Consider the following 19,808-nt stretch of genomic DNA (forward strand, 5'->3'; position numbering starts at 1 on the left):
TCTGAGGGTGGAAAAGAAAGAGGAGGAACAAAGACATGCCAGTGCCCCCTGGGCTCCCCGGCTGCCTGGTAGATCACACACTCTCGAGGGCAGGGACCATATTCCTGCTTCGGGTGTGCGCAGCGCTCTGCAGAGGCGCCCTGACCCCCCTGAGGCTCTCAGCACAGCAAAGCCATGTAGCGGGAACATACATGTGATTTGGTCAAATGATTCCCCCGGTGCGCAGCCAGCAGCAGAAATTTGCTCTAAGATCACAGCTCCCCGAAAGGCCTCCTGTGGACACCCTGTCCCCATGTCCCCCTCCCCTGTTCCCCCCTGCTTCTCCCCATCACCCTCCCCATCTCCCTATTGCCCTGATCCTTCTTCAGCCTGAAGCTGTTTGTTCTCTGGCTGATGATGATTTTTACTTTTGTCAGAACAAAGAAAATGCCTCTCCTTTGCTCTTGGGCCCTGCCACAAGCCTCCCACGCTCATGAGCCCTTCCACTGAGCCCAGCAGAAATCATCCTTCCAACAGCCCTCCAGCCAAACGTGGGAACAGCTCTGACAGGGACGGAGTGAGCCACCGGGGCTGTCCCTGTCCTCCCCATCTGGAGCACTCAAGGGGACCATCACTTCCCCCTCAGCCCCATTTGTGGCCTAACCCAGCCCAGCCATGATTGCTGAGTATGGAGAATGGCCTGACCTGCTCGGATTTCCAGGACAAGCACCATTTTGCTGCCACTGTCCCCTGCTCTCCGCTTGGCTCTTTTCAGAAAATCACAGCCTCCAAGCTCTGGAGGGGAACTGAACACCTCTCAACCCAGGGAACCCACACCCGAGTCTCCCGCACGCCCCCCTCCCCCCAGTGCAGTCCCTCTATCCCTCCACTCTGCCTTCTTTGGAAATGCAGATTCCAGCCGGGGTTTGGACTGTTGCCCTCACTGGTACATAGCGATGTCTCCCACAGGGACACGTTCCTCTCCTGGGTGAGGAAAGCAGGACCGGTTGCATCCCCAGAGCTGGCTGGGCCGAGGGCCAACTGCAAGTGTGGCAATGGAGCTTGGGATGTGCTGGGAGGATGCAGAGCAGCCTGGGGGCACTGGCGAGTGTGCCACCTTCTCTGTCAGCCTTGCAGGAAGCAGAGGCCACTGATCCAGCTGGATCAGGATGACACTTAGGGAGCTCTAGGGGTGTCCCTCAACACCCTTAGAGTGTCAAGCCAACAGGCTGGGGGTACAGCAGAAGTACTAGCCCCAGGACTACATGGGAGGGTTGACTGATGGGGCACGGGAGACCCAGGAGCCTGCCCTCATGGCCTGGCCCTGCCTACATCCTCTTCCTCCCCCGCACACATCCCAGCAGAGCAGGGGTTTGATGGCAGATCCTCCTGGCACCGTGTTACTGGGTCAAAGTAAAGCAGGAGGGAGGTTTTATGGGGATGTCTCCCATGGAAGTGATTTAGCTTAATGATGGCGAATGGCAAGAACTGCTGCCTAACTGGGGCAGCGTTAGCATACGGCCTGAGCAGTGGAAAGACTGAAGCCCCTGCCAAGCACTTACACAGCAATTTGGGGGGAGGGGGGAGGAAAGGGAGGGAAACGGGTACAAATTGCTAAAAAAGCTGGTCTCCTAGTGTCAACATCGCCAACAAAGTCACTGAGGCACATCACAATTCCACTGGCCAAGGCACAGTAACGCAGGGGGCCAGGCTGGGAACCCCCCTTCCCGTATATCCCTCCGGGTCTCTGGTGCAGGGCCAGACCCAGTTGTTTTACTGGTACGGTGGGAACCCTGGGCTGAATCCAGCTGCTGCTGCTCCAGTCCTGAATGCGGTCTGAAGAGAGAGACAGGCCCAGCCTTGCCCAGGCAGGACAGGGGGAGAGGGCAGGGATGCGGGGGCACAGAGCAGCCCCCTGAATGTCCCTGCCAAGAAGGGGGGCAGCAGCAGCATGCTGCACGTGGCGGGGCTCAGGCACTCTGCGGGGTCTTCCCTCCCCCTGCCCTCCCGGCACAACGACAGGGAAGTGAACGGCTGGGGGAGAAGAAGCGGCGTGAGCAAAAGAGATTTTTGTTTTCTCTGGGGTCTGCCGTGACGCTTGAGCGCTTCCCCAAGCACCTCCATCAATATTTAATTTCACGGAGCAGGGATAGACTCGCTCAGGCTGACCACAGTCCCCAGCTCAGCTGGGACTGAGCGGTGTGCATATAGGTCTGCCGAACCAGGAGATCATCCCCACAGGGTTGAGGGGCTGCATGCCATGAAGAACCACTCCATGGCCAGGCCAGGGTGGGCCCTGCACCCCTCTGCCCAGGCACGGAGACCAAGCACCGAGCTGGCTTCAGGCAGATCAAACCACATTCCCAGGGAGATGAGACAGGGTACCCTGGCCTGGACATGGGAGACATGAGAAATGCCTTTCCTTGCTCTACCAGCCCCCATTCAGCCCAGTACAAACCAGTAAAAGAGCTGCACCAAAAGGGGGCACAACCGTGGGAACAGCGAAGTTGGAAGGAGCAGGCACAGAGCATCCCGGGGCTGTTTGATGGTGAAGGGAAGCAGCAAGAAGAGTTGCTAAACTGGACCCTGCCTCCCCCTAGATAAAACCCAAAGCCACCACTGTCCCACAACGGTGCAACCCCCCCCTCCGCCAGCAGGGTTACAGCTCAGCATGGAAACAAAGGGAGTTAACGAAGAGCCATGGAGAATCACTGCTCTGGTGCTGGGGGTGGTGAGCAAAGGGTTAATCTCCAACAGCTGTAAGCAGCACTGGGAGCTAAGGGTTAACGCAGAGTGTGCAGGGAACCTTATCTGTCTTCTCTAAATATTATTTCCTCCCATGAAACCAGCTTTTCATCCTTGGCTAGAGGCAGCTCCCGCTGCTGGGAATCCGGCAAGAGCTTGTATCTGCTCCTGCACACGCCACTGCTCCCAGCAAGCAGCCAAGACAAAGAGCTGTGCTCCCCCGGAGGCAGCAGCCCCAGCGCCGGGACCGGGCGGCACACAGGGATGCACAGGGATGCTGGCACGTGTAGGCAGCCGCTTCTGCCAGCGGATGCAGATGGCCTCAGGCTTGGGTTTAGGTAGAAGGCTTTTAGTGAAGGCTGGGGAAGAATCCTGTTAATGAAAGCCCTCTCCCACCCCGCTGCACTGCGGAGGGATTTCCTCCTCCTCGCCGACCAGGCATACAGAGCGATGGCGATGGCCAGGCAGAGACAGAGTGGGACCTCCAAAAGGCTCAGTTGGCCCTGAACAGGCTTGAGCCCAGCAACCAGAAGCTGCACGAGCCCTGCCACCTCCCCCAGGAATGGAGAGGAGGGCGTTCAGGACATCCCCTTGGGTGTGCTGGGATGAACGAGAACCAAGGGATGCTCCACAGGGAAACCAAGGCAGCAGCCATTGACACTGCTCCAAGGTCACAAACCAGGAAAGACGAAGGGTGCAAAGCAGCCTCCACTGGCCCATCCTGCATCTCAGCAGCATTAGCCCAAACTGAACTAGTTCAGGCTGCAGTGAGGGTCCGTTTGGCTGCAGAGTTGGTGCCTGGGGTAAAATGGCTGCTGCTAAATCTTGTCTGAAATATCCTAAATGTGTGTGGAACAGCACCATGGCAGCATCCTTTCCCCACCCCGGAGGGCACAAAGGCACAAGCGTCTCCTCTCTCCCATTCAGCTGGAGCCATGTGCTGCAGTCTGAACAGCACCAGGTACGTGGCTGGAATGAAAGTCGCCTTTCCAGCTCGTATGCTGAGGGAGTGTTTGCCGAAGTCAAAGAATTGCCGAGTTGAAAGGGTCAAATCTCCAAGGACAGTTGTATCTGACTGGCTATATATCATTTCAATAGCATCTTCAATGGGGATTATAATCTGAATTGAAGTGGAAAGACCCGAGGCAATGAAGCTGTCAGCAGTCTAAGATTAAGGAATTAAAACAGCAGCAAAGCATTATAGGATTTGTTCTAGACGTATTGGAAAGAGAAGGCTAAACACACTTCAGCCTTCCTCGGTAGGAAATTTCATAAAGGTACAGAGAAGGGCAAGAACAAGGATCCCATCAGTATACATAAAAGAGTGAGAGCGGAAAGGGAGACAGAGCTATGAAAACCCAGCCGCACAAGATGTAAATCTTAACTGGAGATGGAAATGATTCACGCAAGGTTTGACCGAGGTAAATAAAAGCAGCAATGAAGGGGATTTAGGGAAGGGCAGAGGTGAAACGACACTCAAAGCCAGTAGACAGGAAAGAAATGAGCCTTAATATATTGGCTAGTAAATTCTGGAACACAGCCCAGTCCGCTCTGGAATTCCCTAATGGAAATGCAGGTCCCCAGTTGTCCTCCCCTCCCTCCCTCCTGCCCTTTTTACACACATTTCCAGCACTACTTTAGAAAGCAAAGAATGAGGGCAACTGTCTGCCCAGGGGAGTTGGCAGCTGAGCAAGTATCGGCTGAGGGAGAGGCGGGGGACAAGCCCTGCCTTCGCCTCCATCAAGCGCTCCAAGAGACCACCACCAGCTTTGCATACCTCAGGAGATGTCAGCCACTCTTCTCAGCAAGATGCAGAAGCTCTCAAAACAAAAGAGGAATGAAACTCCCACCAAAAGACCAATTAAAACTATCAATTTATTTATTTTTGGCAAATTGCACACACTTTTCTGCCATTTGCTCTATCCTAGATCAATCCTGGGGAGAAACTTCTCCCTTAGATTAAAGACACCATAGTTATGCCATGAAATGCAAGGAAAACCAGGAAAGTAAAACAGTCAAATCCCTTATTGATAAAATACACAGGAAAGTTTCGGCAACTCAGACTCCAAGCAGCCACCAGCTCTGCTCAGCACAAGCCATAAAGATTCAGGCCGTACAAATCAGCACCACTCACCGTGGCACATTTCCTTCAGTTACATGATCTGAAAAGAAACGGAATCACTCCCTGCATCTTGAACACACAGCCCCAAAACAACAACGCCCATTTGACAACTAGAATAATTCTGAGTGATGCCGTCTGTACAGAACTGTAGTACTTTATTGACACAAAAACATACCCAGCAGAACATTTCCCTGCACACACAAGGCCACAGAGCACAGTGATGAGTAGCCAGATCTAGGACACAGAAGGAGATGGGAAGCTAATGACAGGTGGAGCTTGTTCTGCAGCACAGGTAGAGCGTGGAATCAGTTTTCAATTCCTCCAGCCAACTTCTACTGGGAGATTTACATACAAGTCCTCAATCAAGTCTTTAAAGAATTATCCAGAATCCCCTGGTAAAAACAATCTGTTTCAAGAAAGAGGAGAGTCCAGAGCTGCTCAGTGATTCTTTTTGGTTGAACCAAAACCGGAGAAACCCATCACAGCTGCCATTTCATCATCCTCTTCAAATGTCAAGTCTTCCTCTGCCCTCCTTTTCTTCTCTCTCTGCTTCTCCTTTTTGTAGGCTTTGGCTTTTTCCTCCTGCAGTGAGGAAAAGATAAGCAAAGTAATTTGAACCTGCTTAGCCGACTAAGCTTTTGAGACTCTGGGCACAGTCATCCCAAGACCTACCCAGCACCCAAATCATATCTGAGGAAATAAAATAGCCAGAGGGAACCATGGACTGCAGTCTCCCAGGAGGTCTCCCACTGTCTACAGACGCCCAAGAGTGAAGTCACACACACAGCGGATGTGGTCAAAGAGAAGTGTCATGAAATTGTCAGCTCCTGCTTCAGAACAAATGTCAGAGGCTTCATCTGGAATCAACACCGAGGCGAGAAGGAGCTGTTTTTAAAGCAGGAGGTGTTTCCCTTGTATCAATGCCCTGTTCCGACGACTGCAATGTTGAATGTCACTGCCTGATGCCTTTCAGAGTGGCAGAGTGACAGCTGCTCACTGGAACAGAAGCTGAGCGCTGAGTGGCCTTGGGGGTTTTGGCATCAAAGAGTTTGCACTGCTCTAATCAAAGTGTTTCACTATGCAAGGATCACAGGCCGTGGAACAGCACCAGGCTTGTACTGGGTCGCGTAGAAGCACAGCTTTGGCTCCCAACTTAGCAACTGCTCCCACCATTCCCATCACCGTTCACCACTCGGCAACTACGGAAGACAGCCATGCCCTGGAGAAAGCTACACCACAAAGTTGCTGCCAATTTCTTTGTTGCCGTACATTGATTGGCAGCAGCTTTTCAACCCACAGCACCCCCTGCACTGCTGGGGCATCTGTCTCTTACCTCCTCCAAAACAGATTAGGCTCAGCAACACCAAAGCCTGCTGGAGACAGAGCACAGGGCTGCTTTTTATGCTAGGACTCCAGCAGCATCCCTAACAGGGCATCCAGCTGTGCAGCAAAGCTCGGGGCTCAGACAGGGAGACTCAAACAGGCAGCAATTCTAATATTTGGCTTTTAAGTGACCGCTGATCAAAGAGAAGCATCCACAGTAGCTCCCCAGTTCTCAGGAGAACTTTGTCAGCTGCTTTTCCAATGAATTCAATCTTCATTTCATGAAACTACCATTTAAGCCCAGGTTTGAGAGGGATTTGACATCTTTCACTGCCTCCACACACATCTGGCAGCACATCACACCCCTCACAAGCCTCTTCCCCATGTTGGGAGGCCACACAGGGGCAACGTGCCACACTGAGAAAGAACCTCAACAATCCCAAGGACCGTGTTGAGCTTCAGGACCACAGGGGACAAATATGTGCTCTGATAAGCAGATCTATACAAGTTCAAACACAAGGAATGGGAGATACAAAACAGGTGCACTGTCAGAGCTGTGCTGCTCTCAGTGGGAGCCTGAAGCATCAAAGGTTATTCTTGCACATAAAGAGGGAAAAGGATTTCCAGGGAGACCAGCAGAGAATTAAAGAAAACAAACAAACAAACAAAAACAAACCAAGCAACCAAACTCAAAGCAGCATACCAGAGGCCCATGCTATCAAGAACAAGACATCTGCTGAACAGAATTAGGAACTTGAGCTGCTTTATGAAACATGTTTCTTGGGGGTCCACTGAATCAGCAGTGCACTGTCATTGCCCAGGCTCACCTCCTCGCGGAGCTCCTTCATCCTCTCCTCAAAATCATAGTCCTTCTGCTTCTCCTCCATCTTCTTCTTGTTCACCTCAAAGCGTTTTTTCACCTGGTCCAGTGTGGAACGCTCCACCCTCATGGACATGCCCAGATTCCTCTGATCTAGAGAAAAAGGAACGGGGCCAGCCATGTTCAGCAATATTCTTAGCCTTTAAAGCTCTGTGCACAGCCTCTTTCCTGACTCCAATTTAACTATCTCAGCATGGCATCATCTTACTGCTTGCCATCCATCCCCTTAAAACAGCTTCTATTACCAGACTAAACTCAGGCACAGGCTGTACACGGTCATTCACCCCAGAAGCTCAGTGCTGCCAACCTGACCTAGCTGCATTGAATCCCAGTCCAAAGGGTGAGCAAACAACCACTGAAAGTACAGGCAGCAGTTTTGCCCGCCATGTTCCTGAGTGCCAGAGCCTAGCACACCACTGTACAACCACACAGCCGTCAGTATGAAGGCCCAGAACACGTATGAACAGCCTGGAGCATTGCAGCAACCCTCTGAGTCAACCAACCCTCCAGCAACCCACAGAAATTATCCTTACGTTTTTTGCCATTGATGTGATCCAAGAAGTTAATGGAGTCTTTCACCACACAGTCGCACACGTTACAGTAATACCTGACAGGAGAGAGAGACATTAGCTCCAAAGCATGGGACAAGCTTCGCTTCACAGAACAACTGCTTAAGAACATCTGAAATGCAAAATCCACACATCATTTGGACCCACTGGTTCTAACCCAGACTGCCGCTCTAGGCTAAAAATCAAACCAGACCAATGTCAAAGGCAAAACTCATCAGCACTACAGAAGCAAGCACAAGCCCAGCATTATAAACTGAATTTCCATTGCATCACCTGGTCTCAGAGTCACTGGAGGACCATGGGACAAAGCTCTTTTACCCAGGACAAGAGGGAAGTTACTTCCATTGCAAAGAGCCTCAGTGAAAGGAAACGTGCAAGGCCATGCCCCGGATTTACAGAGCTACCCGAGTTAACACTGGAGTTGCCACTTCTGACCTTGATGCCTATGCCACTGTGATGGAGGATAGGAGCCAAGACCCAAGCTGACCCATCACTAGGGCAGCCGTGGCATCTTCCCCTTCCAGTTGCAAGGGACAGGGCTGGATGGACCCCAAGACATCACAAGGCTCAGCTGCCCTCCCCCAAGGCAGGACTGGCCAGGCAGCCCAGGTTCCCACCTCAGCTCCCAACTGCGGTCTGCTCTCACCTGGCTGAGGGGTAAGTCCTCCCACACCCATCACCTCTCAGGAGCAACTCCCAGCTTTAAACAGCACTGCTCCAGCCCTCTGCAACAGCTACTGCTGCAAAACCCCAGCCAGGGCCTGCACTTCCATCCCTGGATTCTGTATAGGGCAGTGCATCTCCTTGGGCATTGCTGGCTACTTGGCTATGCCAGCGAGTCACTCACAGGCTTACTCTTGTAATAGCACAACCTTAAAGCATTTTTTTTTAGCCGCTCAATGGCTTAGGATGAGCTAAGAATCCTTTCAGCGTTCGGCCAAACTCAACTCTCACAAATAGCAACCAAACACCATTCCCACGGAGAGGCCTCTGGCTGTTTCTCTCATTCCCAGCACAAAGGTATCAAAACCACAGACCCAAATCAACAGCAGTTCACCTCCTCCTGCAAGCAGGCCTTCTGGCTAACAAAACCCAAGCGGGCAACAGAGACCTGTCTCAGCTGCACTTTCACAGGAGGGCGAAGCAGCACCGATATCGAGCAGTAACGCTGGCAGGGGCTCAGCCTGCTGCATCTCTTCCATACACCATCCCAGAAGGCTCCGTTTAGGCGTAACACTGTACAGCGCTATCTCACCAGGCTCAAAAGCCAGGAGGAAATCACTGCCTGGTACTCTCTAAGGATTCACTGCTTTACCAGAGTCCCCAGGTCTTACCAACACAACCCTGACTCCAACATAAAGACCACAACCTACCCTCCCATCTCTGACTGGGGGGTAGTTTTGGTGATGACGATGGTCTTCCCCAGCTTCGATTCCAGGTCCACCTTATAGTCTCGGTGCCGCAGGAGTTCCCTTTTGACAGGCTGAGCTGGTTTGCCTACAACATAAGCAGAAAACCCAAGTTCTCATCAGGAAAGGTCAAGCTTTACATGCTGGATTTCGTGTTGCCCTCAGTGAAGAGGGGCCCACCAGGAACCTGAGACGTATATGATTCGTTTAGGAATTATACATTTTTGTGAAGAAAGGGTTCCATTTCCTCCTCATTGTGCAGGCCAGAATTAAGACTCTTATAAACAGAGAGATCAGTAAGGCATCTTCAGCTCTGATTTGGGTCATCCCCTGAGATTTTCCTGTTTCTAGAGGCTGATCGTTCCTCCCCCTCCACAAAGAATAGGCAGACAGAGGCAAAGGTTCTCAGTAATTGCTTTTGTAACAATTATATTCAACAGCAAGCACAGGAAAAAGGATCAGAGCAAGCCAGCCTTGAATTGCTGTTACTTCCCTTTGGGACCTTACTTTTAGCTGCTCTCTCCCTCTCAAACTCAAAGGGTTTGGGTGACTCACTGCCAAATGAGCAAAGCTTGCCTGGAGTCAGTACACTACCCACCATCTTTCTTTTCTCTCTCTTCTGTGAGCCGCTTCTCTGCAAGTTTCTCATATTCATCTTTGTCCCACTTTCGGCGGAAGTCCAAGTTCTTAGTCTGAGAAGGAAATAAAGTGTATTAACATTTGTTATACAGTTTGACTAGCTATGAGGAGAGATTGGGGGGAAGAATTGGAATCATTGGACCTGTGATGCCACAGCAATAAATTAAGGGCACTACACTATATTCCGATCTCCTCTGTTTTCATACCCAGAAACTAAGGATATAGCTTAAGAGAATAATACTCAGCACGCCTATATCTGCTTCTTTCAGAAGGATTTCAAAGCACTGAGCAAAGTAATGAGTTTATCTTAACAGTTCCTGAGATGATCATTTGAAAACCAGGCACGAACGGGATTTAAACTGTCTGATCTAAGGACTTAGAAGTGCCACCTGACAAAACCCAACACAGCCATTAGCTGATTATACCTGCTTTTTCCAAAGCCAATTAAATGCAAGTTCCAAAAAATCATATGAGGAGACCATGAAACACGACATGAGCTACAAAGAGCTTGATTAAAATATATGCAGAAGCACAAAAGGATGTATATACCTCCTCTCAAAGACATCGGCAGCATGTATTTATATTACAGGAACCACAGCACTGAGTTTGCTGTTAAACTCACAGCAAACTGTCCCATCCCCATAACTCCCCCATTCCAAATTTCAGACAAGTAGGGAAAGGAAGAAACATCTTCAAGACAGACTGGCTCTTAACCAGCTCCCCAAAGCACTTGAAACTGGGACTGACAGGATAAATTGCAGGAACAGAAGCAGAGTTCAGGCGAAGCTGGCAATGAAGGTATACAAAGACTATTCTTTCTGCAGGTAGCTCTGTCACCGCCTGTCATATGTGGATTTTTATCTAGCTACCAACACTTGAGGGCAAAAGCGACCTGAGAAGAACCCCTTTTCCACCCACATCTATTCATTCACTAAACTGGCAGAGTCTCTTCTTGACATCTGCGTGTCATATAGTGAAGGCCACAAAGAAAAGGTCCAACACCTGGTAACAGTCAGGGCTTACAGCTCAGACACTTCTTTACTTTCTAAAGAAGGTAATTCTCAGATGATCAGAAAGTTGCATTTCACTTGGCATGGCAGAGGCGGCAATAGGTTCTCAATTTCATATTGAGAATGAGGATGGCTGTATTTTAAACCACCTCTGGGAAAAAAAGGACCCACATACACCCACCACCTTCTCCAGCTTAGTCAAATCAAGAATCCAATCACAATCCAAAGAAAATAAATCCCATTTGAAGTTACAGCAGCAGCAGAATCATTTAAGGTTTTCTCCTCTGGCAATCCTTCGAATGGAACGAACAACTACTGATAAGAATAAAAATGCCTTAGAGAAATGTAGAAAAATTCTCATTTATTCCCAGAGCTTCTTAAGCACTTTAAGTGTATCATAACAGGTTTTATTAGCCACCCTGAGCAAAGGAAAAAGAAATTATCATACGGTGTAAATTAATGTTTCGGGGTGTTTTCCAGAATCTAGCTTCTCCTGCACACTGGCATATTATCACAAATCAAAGCTGGTTGGAGCCCAGAGAGGAGGAAATTTACTTGCTGCTTCACTCTCCGGTTATAATAAAAGGAAAATAGTCTTTCATAGATCTTTACCAGTCTCCTTAGGCCAGACACAATGAAACAAATCAAATCCAACTGCGAGCTATCTGTAGCAAGATTTTAGCTATACACTATCCAAAGAAACTTTCCTTAATTGGTCCAGCGGAAGCAAGAGTGGCTGCAAGCCCCAAAATCTTTACCTAACAACTGCTCAGGGTGACATACAGTATTTCCCAAATAAGTAACAACAATTAAAAACTGAATTGTGCTCCAAAGCCTCCTGTTTGCTGCAGATGTAGACACCGAATGATCTGTTCAGTATCAAAGCCTATAAAAGAATTCAGTAATCTCAAGTTTGTCTCTAAGCAAGAAGAACACAACCACCAGCAGCTAAAAATAAAACACAGGCTCCAACCCATTCCCCAGCAGACATCCTGTTTCTTGCCCTCTCTCAGCATTGCTCACTTCTCAGCAAGTGGCTTCAAGTGATAAAAATATTTGCAAAGAAAGTAGAAAAACACAACCCCTGGTTCTGTGGTACTGACAGCTGTCTTGGGTATTACTGGAGATGCTTACAACAGCTTGGCTCTCCAGTTCAGTTGTACAAATGGCATCCCCCTCAGTCATCCAATCCCAATAGGCTCCAAACCAAATCCTGCAGGATCTGAATGGGCAGAAAGACCTCACTGCCACAATACACAGATCAAGCAATGCCAGTAAAACAATCAAGTTAAGCAGGAGCCATCAGAGACTTGAGGACCACGACCACGGGAGGGAAGGGTTCTCTATGCGGGGCAGACAGCAACAAGTAGCGATTTTGGCAGGACAGCAGGAGAGCCAGCTGGGATAGGGGCAGCCATTTCCCAAAGAAACTGAAAAGAAGCCGGGCTGGACGAGACGGGGAACAGAAGGAGGGAGCTGCCTCCACACCCCATCCCCAAGCCTGGGGAGCCCCTGCAATGGGCCAGTCTCCCCCAGGAGGATGAAGGAGGGGGATATCGCCCCCCCAGGGCTGGGGCAGGCACCACTCTCTTCACGAAGCCTAGCAGAAAGTGGGGCTCCCCAGCCCTCAGAAGGGGGCTCGGGGTGGGCTCCATCTCCCCTTTCGGCCACGAAGGCACCGGGGCTTCTCAGCGCAGCTCCCCGTCTCGCACCGCCCGCAGCCGGGGCACGGCGAGGGGGACAGGCGGGAGCGGGGACGGGGCCGCGCCGGGACCCGGCCTCCGGGGCACCTCACACCGCGGCCTGCCAGCAGGCCCCGAGCGCGGCCCGCCTGCGCCGGGGGCCCCTTCCCCGCTCCGCCGCCACCCCGCACCCCGCACCCCAAGAGCGGCCCCAGCCGGCGCGGCCCAGCCCCCAACGAGGCCCGGAGCCCACGGAGAGAAAGGGGAACGAACCACCATAGCCGCGACGCCACCACCTACCCCACTGCCCGACGCCATGTTGAGGATGCAGGCGATAAGGGAACGGAAACTGTCGCGCTCTGCCCGCCTGAGTCGTAAAGCGAGGCAGTCCGCCCAAGTACCACGGAGGGCCCGCCGCTTTGGCCTAGAGCGGCACCGGGAAGCGGCGCGGGAATGGTCACGTCACGACAGGGCTAGCCTCAGCCGCCTGCGGTTGGCTCTCCGGCCAGAGCGCCGCGTCTCTATGGTTGCCAAGCGCTGCGCGCCGCTCTAGCTGCCCTATCGCCTGCTCTCGTGCCTAGAAACTCTATGGCGCCGGGGGCGGCCCCGCCGGAGGCACCCGCTCCACGCTGAGGGCGGCCCGGGGCGCAGCGGGCCGCGCTCGCCGCCGCCGGCCATGCTGCGGCTGCGCCCGCTCGCCGCCGCCGGGCGGCTGCCGCCCGCGGGCCTCCGCCTCGGGCCACTGCGCCCCGCCGCGGGCCTGGCTCGGCCCGGCGCGGCCCGGCCGCCCCGTCCAGCGGCGCCGGTCGGGGACCGCAGGCTCGTGTCCCGGCAGGTGCGGGCGGTGACGGCGGCGGCGGCGGAGGGGGGCTCGGGCGACGGCGGGCGGGGCCCGGCTCTGAAGACGCCCAAGGTAACGGCGGGGGGGGGAAGCGGGGGCACCAGGGCCGGCTACCGGGGGCAGCGCCGGCGGCCGCCGGGGGGTGGCACCCCCGCCCCGGCGCTGACGGCCGCTCCCTGCCGGGCCAGGGCACCCGCGACCACCTGCCCGCGCACATGGCGCTCCGCGACCGGCTCTTCGCCACCGTCGTGGCCTGCTTCAAGCGGCACGGGGCGGCCGCCATCGACACGCCCGCGCTGGAGCTCCGGGTGAGGCGGCGCCGGGGCCGGGAGGACCCGCGGGGCTGTGGCCCCCCCCCCCCCCCTTGCTTGGGGTCGGGGGGGGGGAAGCTGTGGCCCCCCCCCTCCTTGCTTGGGGCCGGGGGGGGGAAGCTGTCGGCCCCCCACTCCCTTGCTTGGGGTCGGGAGGGGGAAGCTGTGGGCCCCTCCTCTCCTTCCTTAGGGCTGGGGGGGGGAGCTGTAGGTTCCCCTCTCCTTCCTTGGGGCTGGGGGGGAGCTGTAGGTTCCCCCCTCCTTGCTTGGGGCCGGGGGGGGGAAGCTGTGGGCCTCCCCCCACCTTGCTTGGGGCTGGGGGGGGGAAAGCTGTGGGCCCTGCTTGGCAGGGGGAGCAGGGCATGGGGCAGGGAGGCTGCTGGACTCCCTGTTGGGCCCCACGTGTGTGTGGGGGGGTGGGACTGTGGAAACCTTTTACCCCCTTGGGCAGACTGGTAAGGCAGGGGGCTGCGGGGGGAAATATGTGGCCCCCCCCGCTGCTCTGCTTGTGGGGCTGCAGCACTCTGTCCATGGGGCTGTGGGAGGGCTGGAGAACCCTTCCATCCCGTGCTGCTTCTGTGGAGCTTCCCCGTCCCTTGGCCACGTTTGTCTCTGGGGCTGGGGGGGCTGAGGGACCCCAGGCAGTGGGGTGAGTCCTGTGGTTCTTCCCTACAGGGCTCCGGGCCCGGCGGTGGCTTTGGTGCCTGTGTTCCCCCTCCTCCCCACCAAGTGACTCCTCGCAGCAAGGTTGGGGATGGGGTTCAGGCCTAACGGCTGCCTCGCTTCTCCCCAGGAAACGCTCATGGGGAAGTACGGAGACAACTCCAAGCTCATCTACGAGCTGCAGGACCAGGGGGGAGAGCTGCTGGCCCTGCGCTATGACCTGACTGTATCCTGCCACAGCCCTGACTGCATGGGGAGCGTGAAGTTCTTGTGGAGGGTACAGTGACACGCTGTGGCCTCTGCCTAGGTTAAAGGTGTTAGCGTGAGTCATCCTTGCCCATGTAATGTTGCCGTGACCCATCCGCAGGTCCTGACTTCCTATAGTCTGGGTGACCGAAACGCTGACTCCTTCACTCTGACCAGTTGAGTCCCAGCTGGTCCGACTCTCTCCGTGTGACTCCCACCTCTAGCTGCCTCCCAGTCAGTCCGATATCTGCAGCAAATCTGCTCTTTCTGCAGTGTGTGGGTATGCACCAGTATCCTCCACAATACTGTTTTTATCTCTTCCTAGTCATGGTCCCCACCTGTGTGCGCTCCTTCTTCCCTGCCACCTTTCCCGTGCCTCTGCGGAGCGCCGGTAGTTGTTCTGAGAGCAACAGTGATTGCTGCAGATATGAAACAAGCATCCTTCCTGGGCCGTCTCCATCTCCGCGTGTTTCCCCTAAAAGCTCTTTTCTTTAGTATCTCCTGCGTTATATATTGAATTATCTCTGTATCACACCTTAAGAAAGCAAAATGACCCAGCAAAGGCCTGTGTTTGCAAGGTGTTAACCTACTGCGGTTAAAAAAAACGAAATGAAGTTGTCCCTGCATTAGAAGAGCTAAGCATGGTTCCGCATCAGCCCAGCCTGTGTTTTAGAGACCTGCTACGCAGGGAGCAGCCTGCAAAGTGACAGGAGGACAGGGGTGGCTTTGGGATTCGGTTGTCTGGCTCAAGGAGTCTCTGGGTTCTGTCCTTGACCCTTTGGTCCCAGGTGCCCTTCGCTCGCTATTTGGCAATGAACAAAATCACCAACATTAAGCGCTACCACATCGCTAAGGTGTACAGGAGGGACAACCCAGCCACGACCCGGGGCCGCTACAGGGAATTCTACCAGTGCGTGAGTGTTGTAGCTGCTGTGCGAGAGGAGCTGGGCCAGTTCCTGCTAGGAATGTGGGAAGAGAGAGCTGGGGAATGGCGAGGGGGCTGGTTACCTTCAGCTGCTGTGTGGTTGTACGATGCTTTGTGCCCCATTGAGCTCTGCAGCTGGAGTAGGGGCCCTGCACAGCAGTCCTGAAGCTGGGCTCCTGCTGAAGTAGAGAGAAGGGGTTGCTACGTGGGAAGATGGGCTGGATTTCAGGAGCAGCCCAGCTATGCCAGGAATTTCTCTGCCTTTTCTTGTGCCCCAGGATTTTGACATCGCTGGCCAGTTTGACCCTATGATTCCTGATGCTGAATGCCTGAAAATAGTGCATGAGATCCTGAGCGACTTGCAGCTTGGGGACTTTCTCATTAAGGTGAGATGAGAGCCAAGTGGCTTTCACACATATATGTGCCTTCCCTCCCATGCCCTGCTCCAGTGCGCTGTGGGTCTGAGAGACCAGTGAAAAGGTACAAGGAGACTCCAACAGCTGTAGCTTCCAGCACCTCTTGGGCAGGGGCGAGGAGAAATTGCGGTGGGGTGATCTCCCCTGGGCTGAGCATGCCTCTTCCTCCCCCCAGGTCAATGACCGACGCATTTTGAACGGTGTGTTTGCCGTTTGTGGCGTCCCAGAGAGCAAGTTCATAACCACGTGCTCTACTGTGGACAAGCTGGACAAGGTAAGGGGGTTCTGGGGGCTCTTCTACCTGCATCCAGCACTGTATGGGATAGTAACAAATGCCTGGAAGTAGCCCTGAAGTTGCAAAATGTGCATTATGCTCTTTGGGCAGGTGACTTCCAGTTTCAGGGTCTGGATGTCCAGGCTGGGCAGTGGTGTTGCTATTCCCATCAGAAAGAAGTATCACAGCAGTTAACTCATTAAGGTTTGTAAGAGCTTCTGAGAGCTCTTGGGCTCGTAGCAGTGGCCAAGAATAAAGCCTGGCATTGTCTGTGATTTCCATTAAGAATTCCTGTGACATAGACATAGATCATTAGTGAGAGTGCTTGCTGTGAAGCATCTGCTCTCCTCCCACACATGTTCTGAATCCATGGGCTGATGGAGACCACGGATGAGGGCATTCTGCAGTGACTGATGTTCTTGTCTCCCCTTGCAGATGCCGTGGGAGGATGTGAGGAGCGAGATGGTGGGAGAGAAGGGACTCTCTCCTGAGGCTGCGGATCGCATTGGGGAATACGTGCAGCTCCACGGTGAGCACTGTGGGGTGGATCCCTTCTCCTTCTCAGCAGAAAGCCCCCCTCCAGCCTGCTCAGTCACTGTCCCTACAAGCGTGGCCACTCTCTTCCAGGCCAGGCAGACAGGGGCCAGTGCACCCTGGGCAGGGACAGAGGGCGCAAAGCAGCGCATGCGACTGGCTGGGCCCATTGTTGCCAGTGCTGCCCTGTTGTTGGCCCATGGCAGACCCAGGCATGCCTTGTTCCCACAGGTGGCCTGGACCTGATTGAGCAGCTCCTGCAGGACCCCAAGCTGTCTCAGAATAAACCAGCCAAGGAGGGGCTGGGGGACATGAAGCTGCTGTTTGAGTACCTGACACTGTTTGGCATCACAGGGAAGGTGAGGAGGTGCAGAGGCAGGAGGGGGTGCTGCCCTCGTGGCTGGGCAGCCCTGGGCTCCCCAGCTGCACCCAGTGACGGGACTCTGCTTGTGTCCTGCAGATCTCCTTTGACTTGAGCCTGGCGCGAGGTCTGGACTACTATACAGGGGTGATCTTTGAGGCTGTCCTCCTGCAGCAGGAGAACGACCACGTGGAGGAGTCGGTCGGCGTTGGGAGTGTGGCTGGAGGCGGTCGCTATGATGGGCTGGTGGGGATGTTTGATCCCAAAGGACGGAAGGTGCCCTGTGTGGGAGTCAGCATTGGGATTGAGCGGATCTTCTCCATCATGGAGCAGAGAGTGAAGGTAAGTGCTGCAGGCAGTACTTGATATGGGCAGGGCTCAGGAGCAGTCTGTATCGTTTGTTACAGATGATAGAAAATGCATAGCTCCATAGTGCTCAAGAAGGGGACTCTGTGGAGAGGGCGTTAATGTCTGAATATCACTGTGGAGGACAGAGCCCTTTCCTCTTCTCTTCTGCAGCCCGCTGTGTGGCAGTCATTGGCATCCGAGGGCAGCGTTTCATAGCAGACACTAAGGAAGTGTCGGAGATGGGCCCTGAGTTCTGGTCCTGGTTCTGTCTTTTGATTCCTGCATGGCTTGGCCCAAGTCAATTCACTCTTGTCTCTCCCCTGTGAAGTTTCTCCCCTAGGGGTTGTGAAATTATAAATTCAGTAACAGCTGTGAAACTCACTTTGTAATGAGTGCCATAAAAAACCCTGTGAGGAAAGTAATCACTTTGCATTTAGTTCCGAGCTCATGATTGATAGTAAATGAGGCCAAGGCAATGTGTTTGTACATGAAGAATCAAAAGAAACATTGGAAAGTTGTCTAAGTCCCCTCTGGGAAGGAGGAAGGCCAATGTCCCACAGAAACAGCAGCGCACAAATAGTCTGTCAGAATGCAGGCTCACTGGGGGGCTCATTAAACTTGCCCAGGCTGTCTTAATTATGGATCCTGTTAGCTTCTGAAAGGTTAGCCTTGCTCAGTAACATTCACTGAACAGTGATGATTTGCTTTTAAATATATTTGTGTTAGTGAGCCAACAGTTAAGGTCTAAGGTGAGGTGGGGTGACGGAGGTGAGCTCCTGTTGAGAGCTGCGGATTCCCTCAAAGCCAGTCATGAGCGTGTCTGTCTTTGCAGGCCTCTGGGGAGAAGGTTCGTACGACCGAGACGCAAGTGCTGGTGGCTACACCTCAGAAACACTTACTTGGTGCGAGACTGAAGCTCATCTCTGAGCTGTGGGATGCAGGCATCAAGGTAAAGCAGCGATGTTGGCTTGGCCCTGTTACATTAACTGCAGTCACAAGACAGGGAGAGCAACCCCACTAGCTGTCTGTCTATGCAGATCTGGGCCTGTCTGAGATCTAGCGGACAGAGAAGGAAGACAGCTGTGAGCACCACAGGCAACCACTTGCTGCAGGAGTAATGAGGCAGTTTTCTATGAGGTTTCGGTGCTGGCTGTTTTGCTCCATGATCCATCAGTGCAAATTTTGCATTAATGATTCAAACCACCTGTTCTGCTCCCTTCTAGGCAGAGATGCTCTACAAGAAGGACCCTAAACTGCTGAAACAGCTGCAGTACTGTGAGGACACAGGGATTCCCCTTGTAGCCATCATAGGAGAGCAAGAGTTGACAGATGGAGTTGTCAAACTGCGAGTTGTCACAACAAGAGAAGAGGTGAGAATACCCTTTTACACCAGGATTCAAAAGTGCTTCCAAAACCTAGAAATTGTCATTGAAAGGCTCCAGCTTTTTCCTCATTGATGGTGTTCCTTTGGGTAGCTGTATCACAGATCTGTTGAATGACTTCTCCAGAAAATCGTTGTTACAAACTGCATTGGGATCCACAGCGAGTCCTCAGGGCTGAATCAAACCGTGCTCTGCTTAGCAGCCTTAAATGTATTTGTTCCCCCAAGCAGAGTGCAGCAATGAGCCCCTTCATTTTTCACTGTCCCTTCTTGGACAGCCTAAGCTGTAACTCTGAGGCGGGAGGCAGGACACCCTGAGTAGTGGGTCCTGTGAAGCCTGGGGGATGGTCAGGAAAAGAGTCTCCTGATCAGCAGCACTGATTTCCACAGAGCAGGTTCCACTGCTGCTACCTCTTTCTTGCTGTTTGCTTTGTAGGTTAATATCCCGAGAGAGAAGCTTGCTGATGAAATCAGAAGAAGGCTGGAGCCCTGCAGCCTTTCTGTCCAGAGCTGCTTGACTCTGTGAACGGCTGTGTAACTGGGAACCCCCAGAGCGCTTAGCCATCAGCTGCCCACTGAACTGTGGTCACCACCTGTTACCCTGAGGCTCATCTGCCTAGGCTAAGGCAGCGTTGAAATGGGACATCTGCTTGGAAGGAGTGGACAGGTTTTAAAAGGCATGGACCATGCAATCACCTTGTTAACCTTCTGGTTAACTGATCTGAGGGGCAGGACAAGTTTGCGCGCTCCTAATATCACAGTACCAGTAACCGCAGAGCAACTTCTCTCTGCTGCGAGCTGCTCGGTGTCGGGGAGGGAACTTGCCGCTGCGGCCGGGGTGCCTGGAGGGGCAGCAGGGTGCGTCAGGGGAAGCTCTGCTGGTGCTCCCAGAGGTTCGGGACTTGCGTGGAAACGTGGCAGCCGCGAGGGAGCCTACGCTGGGGTGCGGGCTGCGAGGTCAGGAGGAGCAGAGCCCCTGGGGCCGCGGCGCGAAGCCGCCTCCGAGCGCCCCACGGCGTCGGGGCTGGGCCGGGCCGCGCCGGCCCTTCCCGCCGCGGGGGCTCCGGGCGGGGGGATGTGGATTTTTTTCTAAGCATGAATGAACGAATAAATGAATGAATGAAGGGCGGACGCGTGCGAGTCCTCCCTC

General features: G+C 53.6%; 2 protein-coding genes across 2 annotated transcripts; one reads left to right on the forward strand and one right to left on the reverse strand.

Moving 5' to 3' along the window:
* Positions 1-4,585: 4,585 nt before the first annotated feature.
* ZMAT2 (zinc finger matrin-type 2) lies at positions 4,586-12,811 on the reverse strand. Its single transcript, XM_067305141.1, has 6 exons — positions 12,659-12,811; positions 9,626-9,719; positions 8,992-9,115; positions 7,583-7,656; positions 6,997-7,142; positions 4,586-5,428 (listed from the first exon to the last, which is right to left on the reverse strand). The coding sequence occupies exons 1-6, from the start codon at positions 12,674-12,676 to the stop codon at positions 5,285-5,287; spliced, it is 600 nt and encodes a 199-aa protein (XP_067161242.1). The 5' UTR covers positions 12,677-12,811; the 3' UTR covers positions 4,586-5,284.
* Positions 12,812-13,034: 223 nt separating this feature from the next.
* Positions 13,035-19,782, forward strand: LOC106494310 (histidine--tRNA ligase, cytoplasmic-like). Its single transcript, XM_067305140.1, has 12 exons — positions 13,035-13,271; positions 13,388-13,507; positions 14,304-14,399; positions 15,208-15,333; positions 15,623-15,730; positions 15,936-16,034; positions 16,470-16,563; positions 16,800-16,927; positions 17,029-17,271; positions 18,110-18,226; positions 18,501-18,647; positions 19,095-19,782. The coding sequence occupies exons 1-12, from the start codon at positions 13,035-13,037 to the stop codon at positions 19,182-19,184; spliced, it is 1,605 nt and encodes a 534-aa protein (XP_067161241.1). The 3' UTR covers positions 19,185-19,782.
* The last annotated feature ends 26 nt before the right edge of the window (positions 19,783-19,808 follow it).

Source organism: Apteryx mantelli, chromosome 14, assembly GCF_036417845.1.
Source record: "Apteryx mantelli isolate bAptMan1 chromosome 14, bAptMan1.hap1, whole genome shotgun sequence".
NCBI classification, from domain to species: Eukaryota; Metazoa; Chordata; class Aves; order Apterygiformes; family Apterygidae; genus Apteryx; species Apteryx mantelli.